General features: G+C 43.1%; 2 protein-coding genes and 1 non-coding gene across 7 annotated transcripts; all 3 read left to right on the top strand.

Moving 5' to 3' along the window:
• The first annotated feature begins 50 nt into the window (after positions 1-50).
• On the top strand, positions 51-2,101 carry LOC124012300 (ras-related protein Rab-39B-like). The gene is made up of 2 exons (XM_046325765.1): positions 51-382; positions 1,475-2,101. Exons 1-2 carry the CDS (start codon positions 168-170, stop codon positions 1,908-1,910), a joined length of 651 nt encoding a protein of 216 aa, XP_046181721.1. The 5' UTR covers positions 51-167; the 3' UTR covers positions 1,911-2,101.
• Positions 2,102-6,572: 4,471 nt separating this feature from the next.
• Positions 6,573-6,708, top strand: LOC124013455. Its single transcript, XR_006834880.1, has one exon. It is a non-coding gene; the product is annotated as a U11 spliceosomal RNA (small nuclear RNA).
• LOC124011972 (glucocorticoid modulatory element-binding protein 1-like) lies at positions 6,594-14,712 on the top strand. 5 transcript variants are annotated; one of them, XM_046325262.1, is made up of 11 exons: positions 6,594-6,769; positions 6,935-7,030; positions 8,137-8,281; positions 8,482-8,528; positions 8,609-8,730; positions 9,187-9,290; positions 9,557-9,705; positions 10,022-10,159; positions 11,977-12,114; positions 12,493-12,630; positions 12,875-14,712. In XM_046325262.1, the coding sequence occupies exons 3-11, from the start codon at positions 8,151-8,153 to the stop codon at positions 13,852-13,854; spliced, it is 1,947 nt and encodes a 648-aa protein (XP_046181218.1). In that variant the 5' UTR covers positions 6,594-6,769; positions 6,935-7,030; positions 8,137-8,150; the 3' UTR covers positions 13,855-14,712. The 5 variants fall into 5 exon arrangements, with proteins under 5 accessions (XP_046181218.1, XP_046181220.1, XP_046181216.1 ...); XM_046325264.1 differs by having other exon boundaries at positions 8,134-8,281; positions 8,612-8,730; XM_046325260.1 differs by having other exon boundaries at positions 8,134-8,281.
• Positions 14,713-15,006: the final 294 nt, after the last annotated feature.

Genomic DNA, 15,006 nt, shown 5'->3' with positions numbered 1-15,006 from the left:
AAGCCTATCACATGACTGCAGCACTATCGCTCTTTGCTCGCTGGCGCTCCCATCTCTGTCTTACCAGAAGGCAGTAGGCAGCAGCAGTCACTGGCTTTGTAAACACAACGTGCTGCGCAGCTTTGTTTCGGAACCACCACCATTGTGGGTCTCTCTCTAGCCATGTCATGGATATTTTGTGGCAATATCAGTTCAGGATCATTTTGCTCGGAGACTCGACGGTAGGGAAATCGTCTTTGCTGAAACGGTTTACAGATGGAATTTACAGCGATGTAGCGGATCCAACGGTCGGTGTGGATTTTTATGCCCGTTCGCTAGACATTGAGCAAGGGATTAAAATCAAGCTTCAACTGTGGGACACGGCTGGACAGGAACGATTCAGGTGAGATGTCGACAATAAATTTGATCCTAGGCCTATATCTGTTATCAATAATCTGTTGACAAGATCATGTAATTCATTATTTCCATCAGTATAAATTAACCGATTTGTAACAAATAAGTAACACGCACCAGCCCTCACGATATCTATTGTGATTGGTTTACAATTGTTGGTGAATAACAGTGGAGAAAAATATTTGTTTTTATTGTCTCTCTAGTAACCCACAGAGAAACGAGGTCAGTCATCGTCAGTCATGTTTTACCCTATGACTGTAATAACGGAGGCCCCTTACTCCAATCTCCATTATAAAAACAGTCACCAAATTGTGGCGCATCATCAGTTACATTCATTCACTGATGATGGGCAACAACCTCGCCTTGATATTGTTTTGTGTAATACACTAATTAAATATCCTTTTATAATACAATGATAAGAAGGTTTTTGTCTTTGAATGGAGTACACTCAAATCCAGTTATTCTGTAAGTGTCGTTTGTTGCTGCTGAGATGGCCTGTAAATCCGCAGGCATGTCTCTCTCTCTCTATTACATACATGTTGTAATGTGCCTCATTGTAGCCTAGTCTGCAATGCCCGGACATGTACAGTAGCCATCCAGGAGCCAGTATATTGTAGTTGAAAAGAACATGTAAACAACATAATTCATTCTCCACTGATGCCTGTAGTCTCAGATACAATTCCTCTAAGATCATTATGTTTGCAGACTGCTCTCAGATCTCCCTTTCCTCTTGAAGCCAAACCTGCATGTCTCTGACAGAATATTATGGAAGAAAGACCGTTTTCCCCTAGGAGGGTCATAGTACACACCTAAAATAGATTCTCAGTGGCATGAATGAACTGTCTCTACAGGTCTGTACTGTTAGTTATCGTTCCTTTGTAAGCCACAAGTTATGTTTTCCCTGGACCTGCAAGGAGTCGTGGATCTTGTTATGCTGTTTTGCCAACTCCTATATGGCTATTGTCATGCTATGAGTGTAGTTCGGTTCAGAGTTACACTGAGATTCAAGTCAGCATTGTTTAAATTCACGTTTTACTATGGGTCAGAGCTGAATTGTAACATCTCCTACTCCATCTTCCAGGTCCATCACTACTTCCTACTACCGTAACTCAGTGGGCGGGCTCCTCGTGTTCGACCTGACCAATCGCAAGACCTTCGACCACGTGAGAGAGTGGCACAAGGAAGTGAGCGAGCACATTCTGCCGCACCACATGGTCTACATTCTGATTGGCCACAAAAGCGACCTAAACAAGGACCGGAAGGTGACGCGGGACGAGGCTGAGCAGCTGGCGGCAGAGATGGGGATCCGCTATGTGGAGACATCGGCTAAGTGCAACAGCAACGTGGACCGGGCCTTCCAGCTGCTCAGCAGGGACATCTATGAGCTGATGAAGATGGGGGAGATCACCACGAGGGACGGATGGGATGGGGTGAAGAGCGGCCTCACCACCGGAGTCCTGTACCCAGGCGAAGAGGACATTGAGGTGGAGCCAAGGGAGAAGAGCTGCAACTGCTGAGAGACTGAGCCTCAATCTCTGACCCCTGACCTCATCCATGGTCATGTTCATTAGGCACCAAATGGAAGAAAACTGACTGAAAAAGAGAGGGACTACTTGGAATTGTCCAATAAGATTTTTATTTTCCATTGCGAAACGTTTTAGAAAACGTGTTCCAATATGCGCCCTAATAAACACGACTCATGTCTCCACTGTTGTTCCCCCTCTCTTATCTCCACAAGTATCTCACATCGTCTCACAGTTTAGTCAGTTTCCCATCAAAATTAAGCCACAGTCTAAAGTGAGGCCCTTGTCCTATGACATCATCATCACACGTCCACGTGTCACCTTATGCTTAGTGTAGATAGGATGCCAGTCCCCTCTGTATCAGTTCCTACAGAGGTCAGGATGGGGCTGTTTTCTGATGGGAGTACACAATACACATCCTGTAGTATACATCTTGATGTGACAAAAGCTTCTCTACAAACACAAAAGTCTGAGTCTTTATGCCAAACACTAGTGTAAATCCTTGCAGTGGAATATCATCATACATGTACATGCTAAACGTACAACAATTTGCATCACCTGGGTAGCTTTGGGCCCAGTTAGGTAAGACAGACACAGAGGCTGCATTTTCCCAGGCAGACAATTCTGATATTTTGCCCAATTATTGTTCATTTGGCCAATGAGAAAAGGCCTTTTGCCAATAGGTGGGCAAAAGATCAGAATTTGGCTGCAGCCAGAGACACCTGTATGAGAGCGATCAGGCCTTGAGTTATTCCAGTACATACCCTATTCATTCCTGGATGCCCTTTGCTGCTGCAGGAGTTACTGGAGTCTCAAGGAAGCGAGGTCAGGACTTGCGGACAATGCATTATTGTGGTCTGGCATCACTCCCATTACGTTGTTGTTGGTTGGCTGTGTGTGTGTGTGTGTGTGTGTGTGTGTGTGTGTGTGTGTGTGTGTGTGTGTGTGTGTGTGTGTGTGTGTGTGTGTGTGTGTGTGTGTGTGTGTGTGTGTGTGTGTGTGTGTGTGTGTGTGTGTGTGTGTGTGTGTGTGTGTGTGTGTGTGTGCATATATGTCGTTGCTCTGCCTGCAGTCCCCTGAGACTGTACATCATGTTCGGTATGGTTAGCTCTGGTGTTAAAACGTCACTGATAATAGGCAGGGAGAATAAACTGTACTCTATGTGTCACCACGACCCCCCATCCGCTGCTAATATGGTCCTGTAGACTACTAATCTATGTAAGTGCACATAAGACAAATCATTTTCATGTTGTGGACTTCCTACTTCAGAGTAGACGAGTAATGTTTTCAACATTTTTAAAAACATATCTATCATTTGTAGTACATTGCTGAAGCCACAAACAATTTGGTAGTCACTCTTTGTATTTGAATACTATATGGCATATTAAAAACAAAACAAACCTTCCAAGGTGGGTCTTCAAGGGGGAAAACCACACCAAACAATTTTCCTTTAATTGGAGAGAGGTATTGGCTGACTTTAAGACTGCTCACATGGGGCTTTTGTAGCCATAATAACAATTTATTGGCATTATTACATTATCTGGTTGAGAACATGACATTTTGGCCCTAATGGCTTCCATGCTCCATCAGAATGGTTCCGATATCAAGACAGACAGAATTTTGCACTGCTCTGTCTATAGTCCCTTTCTGCTTGCAGAGAGTTTCCTTTCGCTACTACCTCTATACAGCAAACCCCAGTGCAGATAACAGTTGCGCTGAGACTTGGCTGTAGATTCTGGTGTTACCATAGGAGTGTACAGCCATGGCTCAGGGCCTAGATAACAGCTCACTTTGCCTGGTTCCTCCTACCTCCCTCCTTCCTTCCCCTCAGCTCACCTTGTCCACCTCTCACCAGCACCACACCTCACCAGACATTTTACAAACTGTAGATGACAGGAGAGACATTATGCATTCAGCAACAGTGGCTTTATAGGATATTGTGTTCTATGTTGGTCATTGGGCAAGGTCCAGGAGCATCCGGGCTGTATCATGGCCATGCGACTTGACTTGTTGAAAGGAATGTCTAACTAACTAACTTTTGTAAGCCTTTACATACATTCTGGCAAACAACAATTTCTTAACAACAGTATGTGTTTGTCTACATACAGTCCCTATGTTTTGCCTCTTGCTTTACAAAGTCTGATGCAAACATAGTTTAGTTGTTCCCGCACTCATGGGTTTAACCAGGTTTATAGTTATGCCGTGGTCAGTTTTTTCAGCTCCAGTGAACATTCACAGACTTGGATTAAACCTCTGTTATCACAGGTTATAACCCATGTCTCATTTCATTCAAAGTTAAATCAGTTGGCTAACTAATATCTATTACACTCTGTATTGATCCCATGTTCTTGTTACAGTTAGGAAGGACACATCCACAAAGAGAAGGCAATACCGAGGCCTAGGGAGAAGAGACATACCCTTTAAATGAACAAAAACAGTCTTGCCTGGGAATGTATAGAAATGGAGAATTATATTTTTCAGACATGGTTTCAGAGGTATGATCATGTAGGCTGCTGTCTGTTTAGTCATCGCAATTCAACTCCTTTTGAAAAGCAGCAAATGTTTCCATTCTAATCCACAAAGGAAGTTAAAGTCAAATCATGTTCCTTATAGTACGTACCTCTTTCATTTTTCAGCTTTGTGTGCAATTTATAACAGTTTTTTTTGTACAGCTGTATTTTTAATGCTTATAATAATGATAATTTGTGCTGTAATACAGCTGCTTGTCAGTGAATGCAACATATTCCTGATCACTGAATTTGATACGGATTCTTATTCTATTGTTACATGAGATATGAAGAAAACAGGAAATAGCAAGCTGTGGTGATGATGATGCCGATGACGGTCTATGAAAAAGGTGTATCTGGAGAAATGCCCATGTCACTGAGATGGAGCACCAGCTATATTCAACAGATCAGGCTCAAGGACTTGAAAGAAGAGATTGAGCTTGGTTCTTGGATCTAGACACATTGCCAGTCGAACTAGAAAAGTTTAGATTTTAGTAATTGATATTTTAGAAAGTGTTGATTATAAGTAATAAGTGGCAATTTTCATTGCCGCGTTGATGTTTTCGTGTACGTGCTGCCGCACAGGGACGTAATTTTGAGGGAGCGGAGAACTCGAATATCAATCGACAAAACAATCTATTTAGGTCCATGATAGTACAACAACATATGACAAATCACTAATGCATTTTTCTTGCAAATTCTGTTTTTTGGCAAGCTTAGAACTAGACATAGCATCACAGCAGTGCAGTTGATGCCTCTATTTTGCCTCTGACTAAGTCTGATCACAGTTCACAGCTTGATGGAATAAATGTTATTTATTTTCTATTCTAAATGTTCTGGGCAAAGTACTCTACTGTTAAAGGGGTATTCAGTCAATAAACAACATTATGTCCATGGTGCCATATTATGATTGTCCAGCTCCATGCCAGGGTTGTGGCGTCCTCTTTTGGTAACAACATAACTGCATACCTGACCCACTTAGCTGAATCACAGTGCAAATAAAATACTAAACTTCAACTAAAAAACATAAAGCTGTGTATGGTAATAACAGTGATGGTGTGTTTTAATTTTCATATGCCTCTGTTGAAAATCAAAAGTGTTAATTGGTATAACTAATCAATATCAACAATAACAGATTAATATCACTTGTGGAAATGAAGCTGTTCACTGATATTGCTTTCACTTGCACCCTCCACTGTTGTCCAAGCTCACCTTTAGAAACCATATATAGACTTATGGTAGAAACAACTGTGGTTCTCAATTAAACATCTGGAGTGAGGAAATGCAGATACACACAAGCTAAAGGTGCAAATCCATTAAAATGACAGTGCAAATCTCTCTGTGCAATTTCTAATGTACCTTTAGTTTAGCTGAGCTGTATCATATGGTTTTGTAAGCTGCCAAAATGTGTGATTATTTGATAGGTGGTGAAAGATAAAATAAATGTTATGTTAAATTAAAGAAAGACTTGATTCATTTATATGATCATATCTTTCTAAAGTTAATTATTTTATTAAAGTGACAGTAAAGGTATTTTGTAAGCCTACTGAGCATGGATTTTGGCCTGGTACCGAGTCTAGATTGGTCTAGATCAGAGATGGGAAATCCGCAGACCAATAATAGCACAATTAAATCAATTGATGAGATCCGTTTTTTTGTGGACCCCAATCAAAGTTTCCCATTCCGGAATGATTGACCCCTAGAGGTGTGTCCCAACAATCTCACATTTTTTTCTGAAGTGTGCATTTGTTCCCTTCATGGATTTGAAATAAATTAATGGTATATGGATGGAAACGCCAGTACATCGATCCAATATTTGTACATTTGCGGGGGAGTCGTGAACAAGTACACACTTCAGGCGCAATGGGACGCAGAGGGTAGGTGGTAGTGTCGATTTGGAAAACAATTGTAAGGTCAGCCTATCTATCCCATGATGCTTTGTGTCAGAAAAATGACAGTAAAATTAAATTAATTCTGTTTGATTCAATGCTATCTCTTGTTTTGTCATCTAAAATATTATTTACATATTTAACCCAACTGAAAATCACAAACAGAACATGTTTCGTAAAATAAAGGTAATTATATTATCTACCCTGACTGAAATCCCTGTGTTCAGAGAGCAGATTGTAGAACTGTGTGTTTTAACGTAAAAAAGGGCTTCTGTTATGTTTAGCACAGGGAAGGTAGGGATTCACCACTTTTCCTGCGGAATCTATATCAAGAGATTTCGGAAGCATAATTTTTAACTTCTGGGGTTGCGAATGAACGCGAATCTTTGCGCCCCAATTTAATGTACAAATAAAGTAGTGATTAATTGTTGTGCGACGCCTGTACAAACACAGACAGGTTTGTGCCACTGGTCCACAAAATTAAATATTCAATTGCTAAAGCAGGTCGTAACCCGAACGTCTGTGAAATAAGTGATGATTGCTGTCAATTTTTTTTTTTTTACAGTGACTTGATTGTAAACAGGCTTGTGTTTTATGTTTGACCTATTTTGGGGGGAAGCAGCATGCATGACTGGCGAGCCGCGCTATATCTCAGGAAGTGTAACTGCTCGAAGTGCGCATGCCCAGCAGTAGGGATGTATTCGACTTCGTAAAAACGGTAAGGAAAATCAGAACGATGGTTTTGTAATTTTAGGTTTATTCGGATTATAAGGGCTAACTGATTTATATGCTCGGCAACGTCTATCTCCACGTAGAGTTTGGTATTTGTAAAGGGGCAACACCCCGGGCTCGCTCCGAATGGCGGGGCAACGCCGTCGCCGCGTTGATGTTTTCGTGTACGTGCTGCCGCACAGGGACGTAATTTTGAGGGAGCGGAGAAAAGGAAATAGTTGATCGAACGGGCGCACGCTTGTTAAGAAAAAAGCGTCACGTAACCGCCGTCACTATGTAAATATCCAAGGTGGCTAGTAACAGCTCAGCCTTCGGTTGCTTAAGCTCCAAACCTCTGCCCAAAGTATATTACTTAAGTTAACCTAGCCATCTTGCTAGCAAGATAGTACATTGTCATTGCAAGGGCGTTAGCCGTTTATATATACCTCACTGGTGTAGGCTATTCGGGAAAATGGTTCATTAGCAGCTAGCTATCAATGTTAGACCTGATCTTATGACTAACTAATGCACCACACTGCCCATACCCATATACACGTTGTGAGTAGAAAAATAGTGAAAACTTGCCGTGCATAAAGCTTAACTCGTAGCTAGCTAACGCAACGTTTCTGTGGGTATGGGCAGTGCAGTACACTAGTTTCAGTTAGATCTGGTGTAACAATAGCTAGCTACTAGTTATGCACAGCAAGTTAGCAACCATGATGTGCCCCCTTTTCTAAATATGACAGAATAACTGAGTAACACTGGAGGTTAAAATGCTGAAAAGCCATAGTCATTGGCTGGAACCTTGAGGCAATTGAATCTGTTTATGGGCACGGTCAGCCCTAAGAGCATCTTATCCAGATTCTGCCTTGTCGAGTCTGTCCTCCTGTAGTCTTTGTCTCTTTCTCTTTCTCTCTCTCACACACACACACACACACACACACACACACACACACACACACACACACACACACACACACACACACACACACACACACACACACACACACACACACACACACACACACACACACACACACACACACTAATCTAATCTACTGTATTTGTAACCGTTGTGTTCTTCTTCCCTATACTCACCTGGACATTCAGTAGGCTACTCTGGGAGGATGGCACAAACTGAGGTGACAACGGTCTCTATGGGGGACCTAGTGGTGGTGAAGGCTACTGATGAAGAGAATGGTGATGATGAGGACAGCAACACACAGGTCATCCTCCAGCTACAACCAATCACAGCAGGGTAGGTACACACTGATGTTTACTTGGACCTGATAGGGGAAAAGGGGACAAGACTAGCGTAACAGTTGGTTCGGTGAACCATGCTCACATGATGGCTTCCCAATCTAATTGCCCAGGCTTTAGGTTAGTGAGCTAACATAGTCAGACCCTGCTGTGTTTTTTTGCCAACATTTTAATTTGTTGTTTCACTTTCCCTTGCAGTATGGATGAGTCAGGAGAGACAGACACAGCTGTGGAGGCACACCCAGGTAATTGACATATACACATATATAAATAAACACACTCATAAATAAGCAAACAAAGTATATCATAAAAAATGTTCCTTCAGAAGAAGCCACAGTTGATGGGGAGGAGGTAGAGCTGGGTTATCCCATCACATGTGGAGAGTGTAAAGCGGTGCTGCTGGTCAAGAGGTTTGTCTGTCCTGGAATAAACGTCAAATGTGTCAAGGTTAGTCATGGTCATTGTATTTTCTACAGAAATCATCAAGTTTTTCAAATGTTGGTATGCAGAGAAGGAACAGCTCAGCCTGCCAGCTATGGATATACTTATAATCCTGTTTGTACATTGTCAGCAGAAGAGATTGTCACATACCATTTAATATATGCCATTTAGCAGACATTTTCATCCAAAGCCACTTAGTCTTGTGTGCATACATTTGACTTCTGAGTGGCCCCAGGAATCAAACCCACAACCATGGCATTGCTAACACCATGCTCTAATAACTGAGCCATACAGGACCAGTTGTTTGCTTTAACAATGCCTTAGACATCGGTTGAATGTTTCTCATTGGCCAGTTGTTTCTTTGCTGTCTCCTTTCTAATAAGGTGGTGTAGTCCCATTGTAATCCCAGTGAACAGGTATGGTTCCTTTTTAAACGCTCACAATAACGTCTGCCCCATACAGTATGAAGACCAACTGATCAGTCCCAAGCAGTTTGTCCACATGTCTGGGAAGGCTACACTGAAGGACTGGAAAAGAGCTATCCGGATGGGAGGGGTCATGCTCAGGTGAAGAGTAGAGTTGACCAGTCCCAAATTAACCCCTGCCCTCTAGCCCCTAAGCACTTGTGCAGAGATCTGAGATCATTTGATAGACAGACATAATCTAGAGGTAGTTTGAAGTTAGAGAGGTGGACCAGAAACTGGAGGGTTGCCAGTTAGGATCCCAGGTCTGAGGGGAAAATCAACCTGATGTGATTGATGTAGACGATGTGTCCCTTCTCTTCCCTCTGTCTTTCTTCACTCTTGTCCTTTATCTAATAATCTCTCTTCAGGAAGATGATGGACTCGGGTCAGCTAGACTTTTATGAACACAGCACTCTGTGCACCAACACATGTCGTAGCACCAAGTTTGACCTGCTGATCAACAACACACGCTTCCCCCCTGACGGCAGCGGACTCACCACGCCCATCTCCTCACAAGGTGAGACCAGACACACCCCTCACTGAGGGCTGTAAAGATCTCAGGTTGTCTGTAGCAAAACAATTTAAAAGTTTGTCAGGCAGTTATTTTCTGTAAGGGACCTTTTAATCCTATTTTCTCCCATTTTAACGTATTTTTTAATTGGTGATATCGTACACATGTCCATTAAATTGACATTTTCATTGGGATATATACACAAGTTTGGAATTCAGTATCAGTCAATAAGCATCCAGGACCAGAACCATTTGTTTTATTTTGTGTATTGAATATTGTAAGTAGTGTAGCTGACCATGTCTCTCCCCTGTTGGACATGTAGCCCAGGTGGTGATAGGTAATGGTGGCCAGGTTGCCATGACAACAGAGAAGAGGTCAGATGTTCTGACTGGAACAATGGAGTGGAGTTCAGGGGCTGTAGCCATGGAGACAGAGAAGAAGGAAACCAGTGAGATATCAGGTGTGTTCTTCACCCAAACAGCTCCCACTAGTGACTATTTACAGTAGTTGCACTCACAACACTGATGTCAAATATATTGAACAAAAATATAAATGCGACATGCAACAATTTCATTGATTTTACTGAGTTAGAGTTCATATGAGAAAATCAGTCAGTTTAAATAAATTAATTCGGCCCTAATCTGGCGCCCGAGTGGTGCAGCGGTCTAAGGCACTGCATCTCAGTGCTACAGGCGTCACTACATACCGGTTTGATCCCGGGCTGTATCACAACCGGCCGTGATCGGGAGTCCCATAGGCCGGCGCACAATCGCACCCAGTGTCGTCCGGGTTAGGGGAGAGTTTGGCCGGAGTAGACCGTCATTGTTAAATAAGAATTTGTTCTTTTAATTAATTAACTTATTTCACCTTTATTTAACCAGGTAGGCTAGTTGAGAACAAGTTCTCATTTGCAACTGCGACCTGGCCAAGATAAAGCATAGCAATTCGACACATACAACAACACAGAGTTACACATGGAATAAACAAAACATAGTCAATAATACAGTAGAACAAAAGAAAACAAAAAGTCTATATACAGTGAGTGCAAATGAGGTAAGATAAGGGAGTTAAGGCAATAAATAGGCCATAGTGGCGAAGTAATTACAATATAGCAATTAAACACTGGAATGGTAGATGTGCAGAAAATGAATGTGCAAGTAGAGATACTGGGGTGCAAAGGAGCAAGATAAATAAATAAATACTGTATGGGGGATGAGGTAGGTAGATAGATGGGCTATGTACAGGTGCAGTGATCTGTGAGCTGCTCTGACAGCTGCTGCTTAAAGCTAGTGAGGGAGATATGAGTCTCCAGCTTCAGAGATTTTTAACTGACTTGCCTATTTAAGTAAAGGTTAAATAAATAAAAAATATCTATAAAAAATATATGGATTTCACATGACTGAGAACACAGATATGCATCTGTTGGTCACATATACCTTTAAAAAAACTCACAATATTTTTATGTATTCATATTGCCATTGATAAAATACAATTGTGTTTGTTCGTAACTTATGCCTGCCCATAACATAACTCCACCGCCACCATGGGGCACTCTGTTCACGACGTTGACAATAGCAAACTCCTCGCACACACCAGGGGTCTGCGCTTTGAAGCCGGTTGGCCGTACTGCCAAATTCTCTAAAACGATGTTGGAGGTGGCTTATGGTAGAGAAATAAACAATTATTTGGCAACAGCTCTGGTGGACATTCCTGCTGTCAGCATTTATTGTCCCCAGCACAAGGGGCACCTGTGTAATGATTATGCTGTTTAATCAGCTTCTTGATATGCCACACCTGTTAGCTGGATGGATTATCTTGGCAAAGGAGAAATGCTCAGTAACAGGTATGTAAACAAATTTGTGCTCAACCTGAGAGAAAGTTTTTCATATGGAAAATTTCTGGGATCTTTTATTTAAGCTCATGAAACATGGGACCAATACTTTACATGTTGCATTTATATTTTTGTTCAATGTAGTTTTCTGGTCATTAGTCTTGTATCAATCTAAGGTTCGTACCTGGGTCAAATACATTATGTCAGATACTTGCTATTGGGTGCCATTGGATTAGCTCGACCGGTAAAATGGAACCAATGGAATAATCCCCAAAGTGCAAACTCTGCCCACCCTATATACGCCGGTCAAGCTAAACCAACCACATCGCAAGTATTTGAAAGTATGTGACAAGTAATTGACTTAAGGTCTTTCTCATCTCTCCCTACCTTGTTACTCAAATGGCATATAAACTACTTTGAACTCTGCTGTGTCCTTTGTTCCCCAGAAGAGACATTGAACTTCTGGAAAGGCATAGCTGACGTGGGCCTGATGGGGGAGGTGGTAGACAACATCAGGACAGAGCTGTTGGAGATGCTGAGAGGAGTGCAGCTACGCAGCGAGCAGGCTGCCCTGCAGGACGCGGGTGGGTACTGGCACCTAAGACACAGGGAATAGGGTACTTTCTAAGGGTATATGCATGGTGTCACACAGGTGCAATGTTGGTTTCTGTTGATCAAGTCTGGGGATTAAATAAAGTAAAGTCTACATTATGGGTCTTTTGTGGGGTATCCCCCAAAATAGGGGACACATTTTATGTCTTGTTTAATTGTCTTACTTTAGTAAGTGAATAAAGTTTACACTTCTTTGCTTTGATTAATTGATTGACTGATGATGTGTTGTTACAGACGATATGAGGGAGTGGTGGGGGGTGGTGGATGGATGTGTTGTAAGCGACCCTGTGATTGGTTGATGGATGTGTTGTTACTGACCATGTGATTGGTTGCCCACTGATGGTTCACAGATTCCTGTCTGGTAGAGGTGGCGGTGTTGAGTAACCTGGCCCAGGTGTTTGGCCTGCTGGACTCAGTCAAACACATCCTGAATGTAAGGAGAGAACAGACTGACCCTGGAGAGGAGCAGGTCATTAGCACACTGACCAGTGAGTAATGTTCAATTCAGTAACTTCAGGCAGAGGAAGGGAGATTGAGATATGTATATAAATATTCCTATGATGTTTTGGATCATTTCCATTTTAGTCATATTATTTAAACAAAAAAGCCAAGTCTACATTCAATAGTAAAGATGGACCTGTATTGGATCTGGCCTCAAACTTGCTAATTGGTACGGTTGATTACTGTAGAGCTCAATCTGAGTCATTTCTGACCTCTGACTGATCTCCACAGACCTGGAGCTGCAGCTGGAGGAACAGAGACGACAGCAGCACTTCAGAGCTCAGCTCTGCCACCCCCAGCCCGATAACAACATCAGTCACACCCCAGGAGGCAAACCCACCAAGCCAAAGGCCAAACGACCTCGCTTGCAACGGCCAGCCTCCACCACCCCCCTCACCTCTTCCCTCTCCCAGCCCCAGACAGCCACCCTGCAGCCCCAGCAGTTCACTGTACTTTCCCCCATTTCATTCTCTTCCATGGGCCAGCCCTTCTCCCTGTCTGGCTTGTCTGGCCTGTCAGGCCTCCCCATGGCCACGCTGGGTCAACAGAACAACACGGTGACCCTCCACACCCTACCCGCTGGCACCCAGACCTTCACCCAATACATCACCACCATGGTTGGGGCCGACGGCAAGACCGAGACCTTGACCCTCCAACCATCCCAAGGGCTGACGCTGGTGGGCACCACCCTCCAGGACCCAAGTCAGCTGGGAGGAACCATGATGAGTCCCTTGGAGCTGGTCCAACTCACCCAGGGAGGGGTGACCGTCAGTGGGGAGATGATGGTTGAGCAGCCCATGGGCCAAGTTGTGGAAAGTGGGCCAATGGTACTCCACCAGGAAGGGATGATACAGGAGGGATTGGTGGAGGGAGTAGAGGACAAGAGCCAGGCACAAACGATAGTGACCGAGATTGACCCTGCCCCGGTTGACCAGACCATGGGGGCGGTGATGGAGCTACAGCTGGCCCAAGAAGGAAAGGCTGAGGTTGGGGAGGAGGGTTCCGCCATGGTCGTCCATGGTGGGATGGATGTGACCATTGTCTCGGAGGAGGGGAAGGGAGGGGAGGGAATGGTTGTTCAGGGGGAGGTTCTCGAAGCCGGGCAGCAGAGCCAGGTAGAAGGGGTAGAGCTGGATGCTAACGGGCAGATCTCATGCCTAAGGATAATGGTGATTGAGGAGGAGACTCGGGAAGAGGACCAGGCCAAATGACCCAGCTCTGCTCTGCAGACAGAGACAATACCCTCTCCTCTCCATGTTACCATGTGAGACAGTAGGGATGGACTAGCCTGGTTCCAGATATGTTTGTGCTGTCTTGCAAACTCTCTGTGACAATGATCATAAGAGCTGGAAAAACAGCACAAACAGAGGGTGGACTCATTGACAGAACATAAAAGAGCATGTAGGCAGACTTGTGGTGTGAGTAAGTGTTTGGAGTATGCTATTTACACAGAGAGATGCCAAAGACCTTGCCTTCTTAGGGAAGCTGTGGTCCTTAGCAACTAGGCCAGGGTGTCCATTATTTTCATTGTTGTTTCGGTCATTTTTATCAAAACGACAACACAGCCAGGCACGGTATCTTATGTTGTTTGTTTTGTAACACGTGTGTTACCTTTTTGGTGTGTGTGTGTGTGTGTGTGTGTGTGTGTGTGTGTGTGTGTGTGTGGGGCTAGAGGTCTACTGTGGGATGACAGCAACAGTTCTAAAACAATAAAGTCTGCTCTATATTTCTTTCATTAAATAGAAAGCATACCACTCCTCCTCTGTGCAGCTTTTGGGATTAAGTCTTTTCTGCAGTTTTTGTAAAACAAAACAAAGATAATATGTTGAGCTCACTGTTGTCAGTTCTGTGAATCGACATGTTGTATTCTTCACTGGAAGCCTTTTCTTTTCAAGATTTGCATAATTTTTCACATGATTGTCTTTATGGCGATAAATGCAGTAGATGTACAGTATCAGTCAAAAGTTTGGACACACCTACTCATTCAAAGGTTTTTCTTTATTTTTACTATTTTCTACATTGTAGAATAATAGTGAATACATCAAAACTATGAAATAACACATGGAATCATGTAGTAACCAAAAAAGTATTAAACAAATCAAAATATATTTGAGATTCTTCCAAGTAGCCACCCTCTGCCTTGATGACAGCTTTACACACTCTTGACATACTCTCAATCAGCTTCACCTGGAATGATTTTCCAAGGAGTTTCCACATATGCTGAGCACATGCTGAGCACTTGTTGACTGCTTTTCCTTCACTCTGCGGTCCAACTCATCCCAAACCATCTCAATTGGGTTGAGGTCGGGGGATTGTTTAGTTTAGTTTATTTTATTTTTACAGGGACAGTGCACATTAATCAA

The sequence above is a fragment of the Oncorhynchus gorbuscha genome, linkage group LG24 (assembly GCF_021184085.1).
Source record: "Oncorhynchus gorbuscha isolate QuinsamMale2020 ecotype Even-year linkage group LG24, OgorEven_v1.0, whole genome shotgun sequence".
Lineage (NCBI taxonomy): Eukaryota > Metazoa > Chordata > Actinopteri > Salmoniformes > Salmonidae > Oncorhynchus > Oncorhynchus gorbuscha.
This window is presented reverse-complemented; position numbering and strand designations above follow the sequence as displayed.